The 17334-nt window shown below is 45.7% G+C and overlaps 1 protein-coding gene across 1 annotated transcript in view; it reads left to right on the forward strand.

Annotated features, from left to right (window-relative positions):
- The first annotated feature begins 2272 nt into the window (after positions 1 to 2272).
- SLC17A8 (solute carrier family 17 member 8) overlaps positions 2273 to 17334 on the forward strand; it is a 41943-nt gene continuing 26881 nt past the window's right edge. Inside the window, exons 1-2 of the mRNA XM_028532796.2 lie at positions 2273 to 2373; positions 13322 to 13574. Coding sequence (XP_028388597.1) covers positions 2273 to 2373; positions 13322 to 13574 — 354 coding nt within the window. The remainder of the gene's footprint in view (positions 2374 to 13321; positions 13575 to 17334) is intronic.

A 17334-nucleotide genomic window follows, 5' to 3' on the forward strand; every position in this document is an offset into this window, starting at 1 on the left:
AAGCGTTTGAAGCCCCACTGGTGGGTGCTTTCTGTCGCCAGAGAGTATGTTTATCCTATTTTGATTGCATTTGCTTCTAATGAATGAGCAAGCTTTTTGGAAACCTGGTGGAGTGATTTGATGTGGGATTTCCGGGGTCATAGCATTCTCAGCCCTGAGGGTTTGTGGGTAGCAAAGTTGATGGCAAAGAAAATATCCTTTTAAAAGCACGGGCTGGACAGGATTTTCTTTTTGTAGAAATGGACAAGCTGCTCCTAAAATTTATATGAAAATGCAAAAGACTCGGACTGGTCAAAATAATTTTATTAAAGGAACCATGTTGGAGGACTTTCATTTTCCAATTTTAAAACTTACTGTAAAGCTGCAGTTCAGACATCGTGGCGCTGGCATAAGGATAGACATGAAGGTCAGTGAACTAGAACTGAGACCCCAGAAATAATCTGTGTGTTGATGTTCAGTTGATTTTTGATAAAGGTGCCCAGGCATTCCATTGGAGGAAGGATAGTCTTTGCACCAAATCATGCTGAAATTACTGGATATCCACATGAAAAAGATGAACTTAGATATTTACCTCACACTATTTACACAAATGAATGCAAAATGAACCATAGACTTAAGGGCAAGAGTGAAAACAAAACTTTTAGAAGAAAAAAATAGGAGAAAATCTTTAAGACCTCAGGTTAGGCAACCATTTCTTAGCTATATGAACACAAGCACAGTCCATATAAGGAAAAAAAAGATAAGTTAGACTTCATCAAAATGAAACTTTTTTTGCATTTCAAAATATAGCATGAAGAAATGAAGCAGCAGACTGAGAAAAATATTGGCATATCTGATAAGGGATTTATATTGAGACCATATACTCATATACTTCAGTAATAAGACAAACATTTAAAATGGGCAAAATATTTGAATAGAAATTTCATCCGAAAAAGATATGCAAATGACTGATAGTGCACACGACAAGATGGCAGCACCACCTACGGAGGCATCGTCCTGCTGCCCATTAATGTGGGAGCAACATGTGGCATTTCACCCCAGGCCAACCCCAGGTGCCGGACCCTGTGGGGCAGAGGACAGGTGGCTGGCAGGCATGGGGGACGAACACCTGACTTTGCCTATGAGGCTTCCTGGAGGATGTGATATCTCAGTGAGACTTAAGAATCCCTTGAAGTTACCCTGATGAAGGGTGAGGAGAGCTACCCAGGCAGAGGGGACCGCTTGAGCAAACCCCAGGGTCAGCAGGGAGCCTGCTGGATTCAGTGAAGTGCCAGTATGATGGACAGAGTGACAGTCAAGCCCGGGGTCCCCCATGGGGCGCTTTGTGTGCTGTGATCAAGAACTTGGATTTCTCTTGAGGACCATGAGGACCAGTGAAGAGTTCTAAGCAGGTGCATGACCAGCTCAGGTATCTTCAATTAGAGGGTCCCAGGGGCACCTGTGCATCACGCCTGCAGAGATCCTGCCCTGTTGATCAGGAGCAAATAAATGCCCCCCTCGATGTCCGTGGCCTGTGTTTTACACTTAGCCTCCTCCAGAACAAGCGTTTCTCCGAGGACCACATCCACACTAGCGTTTGGCTGAGAAACTGCTCACGGCTCCCACGAGGAGCCTGGGAGGCATAATGTAGTGGCTGAGAGCCTGTCAGCAGGGCCAGATCTCAGAAACGCAGAGGACTTGTAAATGTTTCATACACTCCATCCTGGGTGCCTGCTCTGGCTGAGAGCCCATTAATAAGTCCCAGCAGCGGAGGGGCAGGTATTGTGCTGGTTACTATAGCATCACCTTGGAAAGGATCACTCAGTGATCACAGCCAAGCTGAATGAGGCCGGAGGGGGATGTGGTCAGAAGCAGCAGGAGGGGCTGGAGATAGGCGCACATGCTGTCGCTGGTCTCGCTGGTCTCAGAGCACCTTGTGGGTTGGAGCCCACTTCAGCTGCTCCAGCTGCAGCCCAGGGAAGGAGCGAGGCTGTGCTCAGCCTGAGACAGCACCACGAGCTGCTGCTGAGCTTGGAGCTTTGCAAGGGGCTGAATCCCCAGCCAGACCTCCCCCGGCCTCTTTATTTGAGGGGTGGAGGGTGTTGTCTCACCTTGAAAGATCTGGGCTGAGTTTCATCTCCTTTTTGATTTTAAGTAGTTAACCTGCAGGAAAACTGACTTCGAAGTGTTCATCAAGGAAAGCAAAGTGGTCCCCACGCTGGAAACGAGAAAGGATGACAGTTTCTGAGACTGGCTGTTAGCGGCTCAGCTGTAGGTGTGTCCCCCATTGAAAATGCCTTTTAAAGCATTTGATACCTTCAGAGAGAAAATTCTGAAACCTGGAAAGGAAGGAGTGAAGAATGCCGTGGGAGATTCCTTGGGGATTTTACGAAGGTAAAGTTTGAATGCAAACTTGAGGTTTATTTCTGAGTAGCTTCCTACTGCCAATGCTTGAGAGATTTTGCTTACTGTTTTTAAAGCCGTATTTCAATAAGGAGAAGGTGGGTCAGATTAGATGGCTTCTGGAGCCCCTTGCAGCTCCAGCAGACTATGCCTGGGGAGAAGTGGGTGCGTCAAAAGTATAGGGTTGAATGAGGGAAATGCCAAGACATGCATTCTGCTTATGCAGCAGGATTAGCACTTGCTAGACATGGTGATATTATATATTGTGTGTTTGGCATTGAGTCAGAAAAGACTCAGGAAAATAATATTCCTTGTTAATCCTATAGGAGTGGCAAATATGGTTATGCTTTGAGCTGAAATAATTTTTAAGACTTTATGACTTCATTTTTTTTACTATTAATGAAAATAAGATATTTGCAAATTGTTTAGCTTGTTGTATAAACTATATACAGTGGTTCCTGATTGTGCAGTTTTCAAAGAGAAGTGTAGTTACACCAATAGTTTGAGGAAGGTAACGAAAAATTAGTGTTCTTTAAAACAGAAAACCTTATAGGATGACAGTGGGAAAATGTTAAGTATTATCACTGAATTGAATGTTTTTGTCCAAACAAAAAATACAATTTTTTAAAAAATTAACATATATTATTATTGAAAGGAGAGTTTGCCATAAATGAATGAATTGATGTGACATTTTAATTTGTGATTTTTTAAATAGACATAGTAAATGCCTTTCTAGGTTTTATTGATGAGTGAATAAGCGGTCCTCATGTGTAAAGGGAAATGACTCCCTTACTCTCTCTGATATAAATAAATGAGAAAAACATCCTTGCTAGGATTTTTATGTGTTTAAATGATTATTTCTAATCATGATGAGCGAAAATGTCACCGGGCATCTTCTTTTAACTTTTCTGTGCTATCTCTTACATTTAAAAATGTTAGCATTGAAAGGACTGTTTCTGGGCACACTGAGATTCACTCCATTTCTCATGTTTTATAACACTGGGGCTCCTGCACTCCAGTCTGATTGAAACCGTTTTGCTTTTTTACTGTGTCACTCTCGGTGAGCTTCCACAGTCAGAAAACTGGGTTGGGCACTTCATTAATATAGGGATTGAAAACAAAACGGTTTCAATCAGACCCGAGTTCTCATGTCCAGATGAAGACCTAGTTCTGTGAGAGCAGGAGGACGTGCGGAGCGGAGGGCACGGTGAGCATAACCTATTGTTTTAAGAGTGTTCATCCTTCTGTAGAGCTCTCCCCAGGTAACGCCTTATCATGGTGCCGTTCCTCCGATCACGCATGCAGAAGGGAGGCGCAGTGGCTTCACGGGCACATTCCAGTGATGACAAAGGACTCTGACACAGTCGGGCATAAAAAAACCGGGACTTTGGACCACTGCCACCATTACACTCATCAAACTGCGTCTTCCTTTCTAAAACACTTGACAAAGAGTACTACTTAGGAGTTTGCCTTTCCCACATTAACTTTAATTGCTTTTTTGAAATTTAATTGCTTTTTTTTTTATCTCAGGAGGAGACTTCTCCTAAGAGCTGGCTTTGCTTTGTTTGATTGGATGATCCTCTTGAAGATCCTTTTATTTACCAGTTGGTTTACTTAGGGATGTAACGAAATTGGTGATTTCTAAGTTGTGCGACCTCCATCCAAAACCGAGCTCTGTGTTTAGGACTCTGTGAACACTTGCCTCAGAATTGAGTCACGGAACAATAGGCGAAGGGCTAACTGGGCTTGAGAAAGTGAGCGCCCTAAATGCATGCTAGATGGTAGTGTCGTCGTCACAGGTGTAGACTGACTTTAGCTAACAAAGCCAAACTCCAGCCGCTCCTTTCAGTGATCCCTGCAGGGAAGTTACTGGCCAAGGAAGGAAAACAAGGCATCCCTTGACCAGCGATCTAAGCTGATCTTCTGCTCTAGGCTCCTTGAGTAGAGCTCCATAATTAGGGCTCCTCCAGCGACCCCAGCTCTGCCATGCACTTGGTGTTAACCGCCAGTCTGTAAGATAATTCCATATCACGTGCCTGGCATCTAACAATGCACCTTCCCTCCCTTGTGGATTTTTCCCATTAAGCCAGTTGACAGAATCCAATATTAAAAAACAAAACAAAACAGACAAACACAAAGCACTGTTTTCTGTTTTGTAAGGGACAAGGACAAACACATTTGGAAGTTAGGAACACTGAATTTCTATCTTAGCATACAGGGTAAATCATATAAATCATAGATGTCTATTTGTGTTTGAGACTGTGATCATCACTTGCGTGGAACCCTCGAGGTGCTCTTTAATCACAGAGCGCTCCTCACGGTCAGAGGAGTGGCAGACACACAGGGAAGTGTTTGAAGTTGGCACTTGAGGCTGATTACAGCCAGGCATTTTTGGAGCTTCCTTGAAAACAGTCATTGATAAGAAGCAGCTGAACCATTTTATTAGCTAAAGGTACAATAATGGTTTAGAAGTGTAGGAAGAAAGATGATGCACTCATTTATCACCCATTATTGGAACAGACGACATAACTTTGGAAATGAATGTTCAGAAATTGACATACAGATTTATCCAACTTAAATGACAATGTAGGTGTCTTCTACTTATGTGTAATAAATTATAATAACAAACATTATGTTCCAGGTACTGTAAACTTGTTTAATTTTAACAACCCTGATAGGTGGGGCCAATTACAATCACAATTTTACCAATGAGGAAGCTGAGGCACAGAGAGGTTGAGTAAGTTGCCAGAGGTCACACAGCATGTAAATAGCAGAGCTCGGTTTCAGAACATTCTCTGTCCACCTTTCTCAGTCATTACACTATGCTACCTTTCTAATCAAGTGTCTTTGCTCTTCTCACCTGCTGTCTTGAAATTTTTAGGTTTAGGGAGTTATATGGGCTACAATGTAGCTGGAAATCTCTGGATCTTAAGGCAAGTATGGGCTTTTCTCACAGGGAGACTGGGGGTGGGGGAATCTGGTCTTTCAAGTATTTATATTTTCCATTAAAGGTATGGAACCAGCCCCTGAGTTGTACCCATCCTCAGCACTCAGCGATTGTATATTGAAACTGCACGCTCTGCTGCAGGGACAAAGGCAGCTGTGTGAGCAGAGTGAGAACAGGTGAGGCACGGTGCACTTTCAGCCTGCACAGCCTCAGGCACCTTGGTTCCCGCCCTTGCAGCCAGGGTGATTCTATTAAAGCAAAGTCAGATCTTGTCTCTTCCCTGCCCAAAACCTCCCACGGTTTCCCGCCTCACTCAGAGTTAAAGCCAGTGTCTTCCATGGCCTTTGAGACCCCACCAGATCTGGAGGGCTGTGAGGAATCTCACCGACTCATCTCTGGCATTCTTTTCCTGCTCGTGCCACTCCAGCCACGCTCCGCGCTCTGACCGGAACTCCCTGGACTTGTGCCTGTGTCAGCATTTTTCCCAGATAGCCTGCTGGCTCAGCCCCTCACTTTCCTCAAGCCTCCTCCCAGAGGTCACCTTCTCAGGGAGGACTTTCCTGCCCATCCTATTTAAAGATGAAGGTCACCTTCCCTCCTGCTCCCACCCACTCCCTCTCTGTCTTTGCTGCTTTGTTTTACTCCACCTCTCTCTTAGGGAGGGTTCTCTAAAAGCAGAGCCTGAGACAGGGATTTGAATGAGCCTAGGATGTGATTTATTGAGGGGAGAGGGAGCTCTTTCAGAAAAGATGGGGAGGAAAGGAGTAAAGCAAGAGAGGGAAGGAGAAACCCAGGCAAGAATGTGATCTCGCGTAACGCACAGGGGCCTGACCACAGTGGGAAGCTTCTGGGGCATTACGGGCACTGAGCAAAGGGGCCAGCCTGGTTTGTCTCTACCAGTCAGTCACCGAGTGTGGGCAGCCCCAGCGGGGGCGGGGGTTTACAATGGAGGCCACTTAGCAGGGGGCGAGCGGAGCAGCTGAGGGCTTCCAACAGCGTGGGAAGCATGCTGGCCTGAGAAAAGGGACCCAGGGAGTGCATGACAGTGTCTGTGGCAGCCTACTCATTGCACCACTCAGGCCTACTTTTCAAAATTAAGTTCACTCCATCTAGGTAAACTTCTCCAAGACTCTGTGGTGATTATTCCCAAGGAACCTTCCAGAAAAGGGTTGGGATGCATTCCAGCTCCCACGGCTTCCACTGGTCCCTCCATCTACCTGTTCTCGATTCCCCTCACTGCTGTTAGCTTCCCTGAAAGGTCAGAACCCCTGGCTAGGGTATCCTTAGCACTCCGTGGTTGCTGTGTTTGAATTAAGCTAAACACGGTCGTGTCAGGAGATGCCCCGCAGGGTCACCTGAGGTCCAAACTGCTGCTGTGAGGAAGCAGTGGAGCTAACCTCTCCCGAAGATCAGGATCAGTTACTCTTGCCACTCTGGTGACCCCCGGCCTTGCTTCTGGCCTTGGCATGAGGACTGCAAGGTGACTGGGCAGCAGTCATAACCGTGCGTTCAGTGGTGTTTCCATGGTATTCCAAAGTGCGAGAAGTCTTCCTCGGGGATCAGGGCTTCCAGACCCACAGGACCAGGAGTTGAGGAGATGAGATATTTCTCGAGCGGGTCACTGCAAGTGATGGTACTTCCACCCCTTGCTTCCAAGACCCTATTCTCGTGGGCCTGTTGGGGACACAGCACCATACAAAACTGTCGGTCTATGGAATATGCTACATCCGGAAGGACAACACTCTGCCCTCACAGGGGGTCCTCCCTGACGCCCCAGCTGCGTCGCTGAGAGGCTCCTGCGGCTGTGGCAGGCCGCCAGCCTCTGGCTGGTACGGTATGTGCTGGGGCCACCTGGTCCCATTGTCGTATGCCCTTACTGTTCCTCCTTTGCCATAAATTGGGTGTCTTAGTCTTCGGGGATGCTGTGTGGAAACCCACGTTTGCTAATCAGGATTCTGTAAATCCTCAGGTAGTGATGCTGGCCGAGACTAGCAGGCTCAAAACGCAAACTCGTATCTGGAATATATGTCAACCCCCATGAGGATGAATTGCTACCCTTTCCAGGATGAAAGGAGTCTTATATAAACAATTGTGGCCGCGAGGCTGGTTTGTCTCCTCGGGGGTCATGCGGTAACTGGGGTTCAGCCCAGCTTTCGTGCTGACAGCTGCAGTTGCGAGATCTGTCCTGGTGCGTGGGAGCCCAAGCACAGCCTCCGTCTCTATCACTGTGGCTACTCATGGTTCCACTGCTCTAGAGCTGGGTGGCTGAGAACAGTGGCTTGAGAACATCAACCAGCCAGGTCAGCCCGTCTCATTGGCTGTTCAGTGCCTCTTCCAAGTGGAGGCTCTCTGGTGTGTGTTCCCTGCAACCTGAAGATCTCATACTTCGTGTGCACTCTCATAGGTTCACCCATATGTCTGTCAGTTCCTGTGAGTCAGGTCTCTCAGTTGTCATTCTGACTTGTTGCCCTTGTCTATGTCCTTTTTAAAAATTTAATCTTTATTACATATATGTTGCCATTACCATTTAGTCTCCTTATGCCCCCCTCCCCCCGGCAATCACCACACTGCTGCCCACGCCCATGGGTCCTTTTTCCTTTTCGCTCAATCCCTCCACCCCCTCCCCTACCCACCCCCCATCTCTGATCTTTAAAGTGCTGCCACTGGCCTCTGCTACTCCAGGATTCTGTCATTCGGACTGCCACTAGGGAGCCCCGTTCTGCTACAGCACCTCCTACTGTCTTCCACCCACAGAGCACAGCCACGGCTGAGCTGCTCGGTGGTGCTGGTGGCCTGTCCCCACTGCATTCCGTATTGCCTTGGTCAAGGGGGTATGAGCTCAGGCCTCCTGAGGAATATAGTTCCCCTGTGGATTTTCTGGTCTTATATAGTAAATGCATTGTAGCATGTCCACTTCTTCTCGCATTTTGATCCCTTTATAGTCTGCTATAATAGTTCTGACATTGCTCTTAAAAAAACAGAACAGTTACAGAGACACCTATTTATTGAAGAGTATGGTCAATATTAAAAACATGTAAAAAAATAAAAAATGTCATACTTTTTTACATTCCAAATAACAGACATTGACATTTTAGCTCAAGGAATAGAATAAAGCCAATTTAATCCTCACTAATTCATCCACATGGTTCAATCAAATTCAGTAATTGTTATAATAGGCATTAAACACGAAATAAGCCTATAGTTTAGGTTGATTGGACAATGAAGGAAAAGGGAAGAAGTAGACCTTTGGACCCAAGGGAGGATACGCTCATGGTATCCTTGAGTAGTGTCTCCAAAATGAATATGAGTGACAAGCAGAATGATGTCGGATATACTCATCAAACCACGCCCCGACTTCACCACATCCCCATGTTCAGGTTCTGTTTAAAAGGGGGGCAGTCCCTCATGGTCAAATCGAAGGGCAGAGGTCACCGGTAGTCAAATTCTCGTCAGGGGGGTGCTCTGCTCAATGACTGAACCACGAGAAACTCTCAAGTTATTTTTAAAAAGCCGCAGTGGTCATAATCTCTGACCACAACAACCCAACCATGACTAGAAACTAGTACAAAATTATAATAAAAAAAAGAGTCATCAGGCTCCTCTCTGCCTCTCTGCTCTGTCTAACCTTCCGAGAGCCACACTAGCAGCTCATTAGAACCCCTGCCTGGGCCTTTGCCAGGATGTCCAATCCTGTGTCATGGGAGAATGCCCCTTGTTAGTTTCCTAGGGCTGCTGTAACAAAGTGCCACAACCAGGGTGGCTTAAGTTTATTTCTTTTCTCCCAATTTTGGTGGCCGGAGGTCCAAAATCAAGGAGTCAGCAAGGTCTCCCTCTCTGAAGGCTTTGAAGGAGGACTCATCTTTGCTGCTTCCTGCCTTCTGGTGGCTGCTGGTCATCCTTGGCATTCCTGTGGACGCAGTGCTTCAGCCGCCACCACTGTTGTCACATGGCCTTCTCCCCTGAGTTTCTGAGTCCCCGTGTTCAAATTCCCCTCTTTTCATAGGGACACGAGTCACAGGATTAGGATTCACCAAAGCAGGTCACATTCACAGTTGTCAGAGGCTAGGACTTGAACGTATCTTTGGGAAGGACACAATTCAACCAACCCCCCAGACTGACAGACTTTCTCTTATCCAACTTTATCATCCCTCTGTCTCCCTCCAGCACACTCAGGATCCATTCCCAGGCACGCTTTCCTGCCTCCTGCTGGTAAATGTTAATCAGATCTTGCTGTTTTGGTGCATAACCCCCTCTTCCACGGGCAGGCCCAGTACATGCCCAATGTGGGATTTGGTTCTAGTTATTGGTCTGCTGGCCAAGGAGGGAGGGAGGAGTAGATTTTAAAGAGCGTCAGCATTGTCTTGTAAGTCACCTGCCGCATTTGAGGTTTTGCCCAATTTTCAAGTAAGGGGAGGAGGGTCTTATATATACCTTCCAACAAGGGCAAGTGGCCACTTCTGCAGGTTCAGAGGGTTCTGAGGAATTTAGGGTGTTAGGTGTTTGAGTGCAGGTATCCCTTAATCCAAGTCTCAGATACCCTCTCATCTGAAGTTTTCAGGATCCCGTTTCTCATCAGAATCTCAGCTATGGTGTAAGAGACATGCCTAAGCTCAGAATTCCACCTTCTCCGGAGTTCTGCTGTTTTTTAAAATGAAGCTCTAATTTTGGAATTCTTCTAGACTTATGGAGAAGTTGCAGAGATAGGACAGAGATTTTCTCTGCAAGTGCTCCTTACGTGGTTTCAGCTAATGTTAACTTCTTACTTTACTGTGTGGTCCATTTGTCAAAGCTAAGACATCAACATCGACACATGACTAATTAAATGCCACACTTTATTAACATTTCGTTACATGTTCCAGCGATGCCCTGTGTCCTGGTCCAGGATCCAGTCCAGATACCACATTGCACTTAATCGTCATGTCTCTGTCGTCTCCTCTGGTCTGCGACCGTCTCGCAGCCTTCTCTCGTTTTTCATGACTGGGACAGTTTTGAGGAATACTGATTGGGTATTTTGTAGACAGTCCTTCCGTTTGGGTGTATCTGATATTTTTCTAATGATTAGACCAGGATTGTGATTTTTTTAAAGGAAGAATACTACAGAGGCGAAATGCCTTTCTAATCACATCCTATCAGGGCGTCCATGCTGTCTCCGTGAGTTACTACTAGTGATGCTAACACTGATTGCGTGGTTAAGGAATGGTTGCCAGGTTTCTCTGCTTTCCATACTCTGTTCTTTGGAAGCAACTCACTAACTGCAGCCCACACTCTGAGATGATTCTGCCATTTTTACAATAAAGTCTTGGGCCTGAACTTCAGTTCTATCTGCCCTCCAACTGCGAGAGAGAAGGGTCTCCTAAAATGGTGACAAGGAAGCAACCGACTCTTGCACTTTCCTTTGAACTAAGGATTGATTGTCCGAATCCTGTCATTTTCTCTTTTCAAAGTATCAAAGGCATTTAACAATAGCCACTGAACTCCACGGGGAAATCAATGTTTCTCCATACCTCCCCAGTCACCAGCGATATCTCACATCCCTTTCCTCCTGCATTCCAACCCAGGTCACCACAGGTAAAAGCCATCATTTACATTGGCACCACATGCCAGGAACTGTCGGCGCACCACCTACCACCAGTGGTGGGGTCCTCACTGCCAGCCAGCTACTGAGAAATCCAACTCCAAGATCTCACTCTGAGAGTCGGCTTCCTTCAACCGTCTCTTAGGGACTCCCCACCCCAGAGGCTCTGCCCACAAAGCAGGGTGCAGGGCCCCTCAGCTTTCAGACTCCCAGCCTTCCCTCTTCTAACCATCTCTTATCTTCTCCTAGTCTGGCAGCATATTTTCCTATCAAGGGTTTATTTTCTCTCTTTTTCCAGTGTTCCCCAAATATCTTCACAATAACCAAATCCTCTGTGTGCTTCTGAAACCTGAGTACAAAAACCAAAGACTCAATACAGACAGAGTAAAGCAGGACCTATTGTATTTGTTTTTAAACAAAGACACACTTTACATATCAACACAGAAATAGCCCCCACTTCCATGAAGAAACATGCAATACCATTCAGAGTTCTTAGCTGCAATCTACTGTAGCTTAAGCGGAATGCAGTTTAGTAAAGCACGTTAGGATGCTCCACCTCTAAGAAAAAGGCAGACCCTGGCTGGCGTAGCTCAGTGGATTGAGCGCGGGCTGTGAACCAAAGTGTCGCAGGTTCAATTCCCAGTCAGGGTACATGCCTGGGTTGCAGGCCATGACCCCCAGCAACCGCACATGATGTTTCTCTCTCTCTTTCTCCCTCCCTTCCCTCTCTAAAAATAAATAAATAAAATCTTAAAAAAAAAAAAAAAAAGGCAGGAGAGAAGCTGTTGTATCTCACCACCAATGCTCGCCTCTGAGTGCTAATTGTGATTTGGTCCAGCAGACCTGCTGCAGCAGTCAGAGTGGGACCCACTGCCTCTCCACCTGCGCACGTTTGCGTCGCCATTGCTCCTGCACAAAGCATTCTCCTCTCCTTGTTCCCTTCACCATCTAAATCTATCTCAAGTGCTACTGATTTATAGACATCACTTATCAGTGATGAGTCACTTATCAGTATCCCAGCTGCAAAAGAGCATAGAAAAAGTACTTTCCTGTGCTGGGAAGGCAGGGCTCAAACTTCCAAGGGGCAGTTGAGATAGTGGGTATCTGAATGGTGGTTGACTATGTATTGTATGTTTATTCCTAGTCTCATCTTTTTTTCTCTACTTCTGATACAGATCTGTATATACAACACATTTTCCTTCCTCTTCATTTTAACTGGAAGGGAGACACCAGTGCAAGTGTGATGTTAAATGGCAACTGAGTTGAGTATGGGAGTGACAGGAGGGAGTGGCAGGGACTTTAGGAAATGGGAAGCCAGTGGAGTTGGGGGAGAATGTGGGCCTAATCACTCCAGTTCTTCAGATTTTTCCAAATAAGCCAGAGGGGTTGTAATATGTGAGATGGTACAAACAGTTCCTTTTATAACCGACAGATAGTGTTCAGTTTGCCCAATTACTTATTTTTTAAGAAGAGAGCCCTGGCTGGCATAGCTCAGTGGACTGAGCACGGGCTGTGAACCAAAGGGTCGCAGGTTTGATTCCCAGTCAGGGCACATGCCTGGGTTGCAGGCCAGGTCCCCAGTGGAGGCCATATCAGAGGCAACTACACATTGATGTTTCTCTCTCTCTTTCTCCCTCCCTTCACCTCTCTAAAAATAAATAAATGAAATCTTAAAAAAAAAGAAGAGAGTGAATTCACTAAAGTGGACGTACCATAATCTGAACCTATAGAAGTCAATGAAAAAATTCTATAATCTGGTTAAAAGATGCCAGAGTATCACCTCCTTAGAAGAACCACTTGAGGAGGAAACCAGAAACAAACCCACTGGGTATGTGCTGTGATAGAAAATGTACCTCCCTTCTTCCACGTAGCATTTTATAAGACTTAAAAAAAGAAGGAAAGGAAAGAATCTGAAAATGAATTACCTTTCTACTGTATATCTTTTTAGCAAGCTTAGTGACACCAACATTAAGGTCGAACCTGATGGTGAGCTGGGTCATGCAATGCAGACGACGTCTGTCGATGACCTGCGGGAGCAAACTCAGGGAAGCACAGCCTCTGTTTGCAGACACAGCCTCTGGTCTTGGGCCTGCATCCCGCTTCGGGTGGCTTAGTTTCTTCACCTACACGGTGTCACGATAACACTGCCAACCTCACGGGGCTCTCAGGAGATCGAAATGACTTAGTACCCATCCAGGTGCAACACAATATCCAGAATATCAGTAATTTCAGCCATTGTAATGTGTTTTAGTAATAAGAATTATGATGGTAACAGTATAACATTTTTAAAAATGCAGGCTGCATCCTACTTTGTGTTTCTCTTTTCTTCCCGGGTACCCTTTTTCTTTCTAAATAGTACATTTTGATTTTGCTTTAATCCTGACCTTCCTTCTCTGCCCATTCTTTTTCCACTGTAGAAAAATCGACGGGACCAACGAGGAAGAAAATAACATCGAGCTGAATGCAGACGGGAGGCCAGTGCAGACGCCCCGGCAGAGCGCCACCCTCTGCGACTGCCAGTGCTGCGGCATCCCCAAGCGTTACATCATTGCCATCATGAGCGGGCTGGGATTCTGCATTTCCTTTGGGATCCGGTGCAACCTTGGAGTGGCCATCGTGGAAATGGTCAACAACAGCACTGTCTATGTTGACGGAAAGCCGGAAATTCGGGTCAGTGTCAGTCTCTGGTGGGAGTGCTTTTGGCCTTCGCTGTGCAAATTCTTTACTATGTGAAAGAAAGCACTGTCCTCATTCACTGAGGCGACAAAAAGTATAGAGGGGCGTCCGTGTGCCGGGCACTCTACAAGGTGATGGGGGTAGATGCTGACCAACACAGGCTGGGCCCTTGTCCTCACAGAGACACACAACAAGCAAGTGATGACAATTTTGGGTTCTAGGTGCTTGTTGGGGCGATCAGAATGCTCAGGATCATGCAGGTGAGGGGGCCTAATACAGAAATGATATTGTGAAAGAATTCCCAGAGAAAGTGATGGCTGGACCTGAAGGATGGGGAGGAATTTAATGAAGAGGGTTTTGGTGGTGGAAAGGAGAGTTTTTGAAGAGAAAGGAACAAGTGTCAAAGGCTGTAGGAGGGAGGGAGGGAGAGAAGGAGGGAGGGAGAGAGGGAGGGAGGAAGAGAGGGACTGGTGAGTTTAGAACTGAGATACGAGTTCATCTTTTCTGTGCCATGGCCCCCTTTTGGCAACCTGGCGAAGTCTTATGTACCCTTTGTCAAAATAACATTTTAAATTCTTAAAATGAAATATATGGGATTATAAGGGAAAGTTAAAACACAGATATCAAAATATTTCAAAGTAAAATTTCCTATATAGAAACATGCCAGCTTCTGTCTCAACACATCAGATGACAAAATCTAGCAATGGATCTAAACAGCAGAGTAATTTTGAATTTTGACCTGTAAACAGTACTTTGAGATAGTAACAGAGTTACGGGGACTGGCAATATGACTATAGTTGTTTGTTGTCTGCATTCATACTCACAGAAAATGCTACATTTCAGGTAGCAGTTAGTAGAAATTAACATACCAACGTTTTTCCATCCAGCTTCGTAGATCCACAGGATTCCATTCACGGAGTCCAGGCTGAGAACCCTGAAAGAGAGTAGAGTGTGGGGGTGAGCATCAGAAGATGCAGGCAGCAAGGTTAAGAGGGGCCAGATCACGTAAAGCTTGGTAAACTGTGCAGGGAGTCACAGGTGGGCTTTAAGGAGCAGCAAGACAATAAGATCTGTGCTCCGGATTGGTCACTGTTTGGCGGTGATCTCCCAGTGGGTCGGGATGGACATGACTGGGAACACCAGGCCCCAGGTTAAGGGCTGTTGTGGTCATCAGCAAGCATACTCTGATGTGATTTACATAGTCTTGTTTTTATGAATCACTGGAAAGATCTGGTTTGTTTCTTAAATAGTAGGCCTCAAATCATTGAAAAAGATGAAAATATATGCCCAGCAGATACCCAATAACTACATGTTTCATTGTACTGAACACACGCACTGGAATGACTCACGCAGAAACCCCTCCATTGGCAGAGAGGCCTCTAATAGTTGTCTGGTCTGGCCCCGCCCACAACTGGAAAAATCTTTAGACCAGAGATCCCCAAGCTGGTCTGGCAAATCACTGTCCTGTAGGCTGTGCCATGAAGGAGGCGTCGTGTGAGATGGCAGCCCTCACTGTGCTGGTTCTGGGAGAAGCTCCCAGAGCAGCTGTGTAGTGCTGTACCTCCCGGACTCCACCACAGACACCTTCCTTCCTGCCACCTCTGTTAGCGTTGCCTGTCCCAGTTCCTCCCAACCGCTGATTTGGGAAAATTTGATTTCAATGCATTAAAAAGAAGCCTTTAGTTGGCCTGTAGGATTTTTTTTTTTAAATCTAAGAGATTATTCTACTAGAAGAAAAGAACTCCATGGAGATTCTTCTAACTAGTCTCTTTTAGATTTCACTGCTGAATCTGTTCATTTCTTTTTAGGTGAGGAAGGGAGCACACTCAAGGTGTGGGGAGCATGGCATGCGTTTTTAAAATAAAGAGCGATGTATATGATCAACGTCTCCGATGTGTATCACATGCATCCTCCCAGCCTTCTGTGAGTGAGGCCAGATAATTAAAACTGGTCTGCTGAGGTCCCGATCACAATGAGATGCTGGTTTGCCTTTGTTGCCTGCAAAGACAGGCCTAGCTCAATGGAGTCTGCTCTGAGGCATATGCAAAAGACAGTTTGATAAACCTGAAGAACAATACTGGTGTGTGCTCTCTGGTTTCTATGGTTTTGCCCTCTGGAGTCTTAGAGAACCAGATTAAGATCTAAAATATATGTAAAGTCATCATTTTCATTGGCCTCAGAAGTAGAAGTTGAGTAGAGTTGTGTTTGAGACATTCAGAAGCTCAACTTCTTTGTAGTAGGCTGTTTCTCTTTTATCCAAATAGAACAAAACTTAGATATCAGCTGAGAGTGTTCCACCTGCTGACAAAGATATTTCACTACTTGTATTAAGAAAGGCTCTAGATGGCTGGTGATTTTGTTTGTTCGGTTTTTCATTCCATGGATGGAATCTAGACATTTTGCACTCAGACAATTTTAAATCCTCATTGCAGAAAGAGTGCAAGAATTAAGCAGTATGAACAGGTTAGGTCTTAAAAAATGTGTGGTATAAATAATGTATATTCTATTAGTACTGGGATAAAAGACAGTTTTAGCCGTTATGTAAATAATCATCTGTAGTTTAATAATTATGAGTTTTAAAACATGTGAATCTAGCATATGGTAAGCAATAAATATATGACTGAAGTTTGAGAAACTGCAATTTTTTTCTCATTACCCTCAGGAAAAGTCCAGACTCCTTCCCATGAATCGTGAACCCTGTAAGGTTAAGAGGGTAGACTTTGGAACTGGCCAGACCTGGTTTCAAACTTGACTCTTATTTATTAGCGCTGAGACCTTGAGCAAGTTGCCCTTGTGCCCTTGTACAGGAATACTGGTTACAAAGACTAGAAACTCGGTGACATCAGTTCAAGTTGAAAAGGGAATTATGGTAGGGCTGTAGGGGATCTTGTGAAAGTGAAGGGCAGAGAACAGGTCTGCTGTGTAAGTGTGTGCAGTCTGTGCCCTGGACTGGCGGGCCTAGCCTGAGCTGGGGCTGAAACCCAGGCTGTTCTCTACCACGAGGAGGAAAAGGGGTCTGGATGTAATTCTTTCTGAGGCATGAACAGAGGCCCTGCCAGGAAAGCCAGAGCAGAGCTGGACCTCATGGGAGCTAGCAAATCCTTACTAAGGTCTCCAGTGTGCTCGCTTCTCAGTCTCTCCTCTGCTCTTCTCTGAGTCTGCTCTGTTCTCTGGGTCTCTCCAGTGACTGTTTTCTTAGAAATTTCCATGGTTTCTCACTGCTCTCCAATGCTGAAGTTCCTTGAGCCTTTGCCTTGTCAGTGGGACTTGTTTCAGTCCAGTACTGTTTAACTAGAATCTCTGGGTTCAGATTGGAAAGAAAGAGGCAGAAGATGAGGAGAGAGAGACAGAGGCTGTCTGGCTGAGTCCAGCCTCACCTCTCTCTAGTCAGATGTCTATTCAGCAGGAGAGAGGCCCATGGTACTGGGTGGGGGTGGGGGTGGGGGATCCTCTTAGAAGGACACATGAGCAAGGAGACAGGTATCGGCATTTCTAGCAATTCTTTGCTAACTATTATTGCCCTTGTTGCAAAATGGTAATAAAAGACCTGGTTTGTAGAGCAAATGAGGTAATTTGGTACTAATATACTAAGTACCTATATTAGTTTCCTAAGGCTGCCATAATGAATTACCATAAACAGGGGGGTTAAAACAAGAGAAATGTACTCTCTTGCACTTGTGGAGATCAGAAGTCCAAAATCAAGGTGTCAGTAGGGCTGTGCTCCCCGCAAAGACTGTAGGGGAGGATCCTTCCC

The sequence above is a fragment of the Phyllostomus discolor genome, chromosome 2 (genome assembly GCF_004126475.2).
Source record: "Phyllostomus discolor isolate MPI-MPIP mPhyDis1 chromosome 2, mPhyDis1.pri.v3, whole genome shotgun sequence".
Taxonomy (NCBI): domain Eukaryota; kingdom Metazoa; phylum Chordata; class Mammalia; order Chiroptera; family Phyllostomidae; genus Phyllostomus; species Phyllostomus discolor.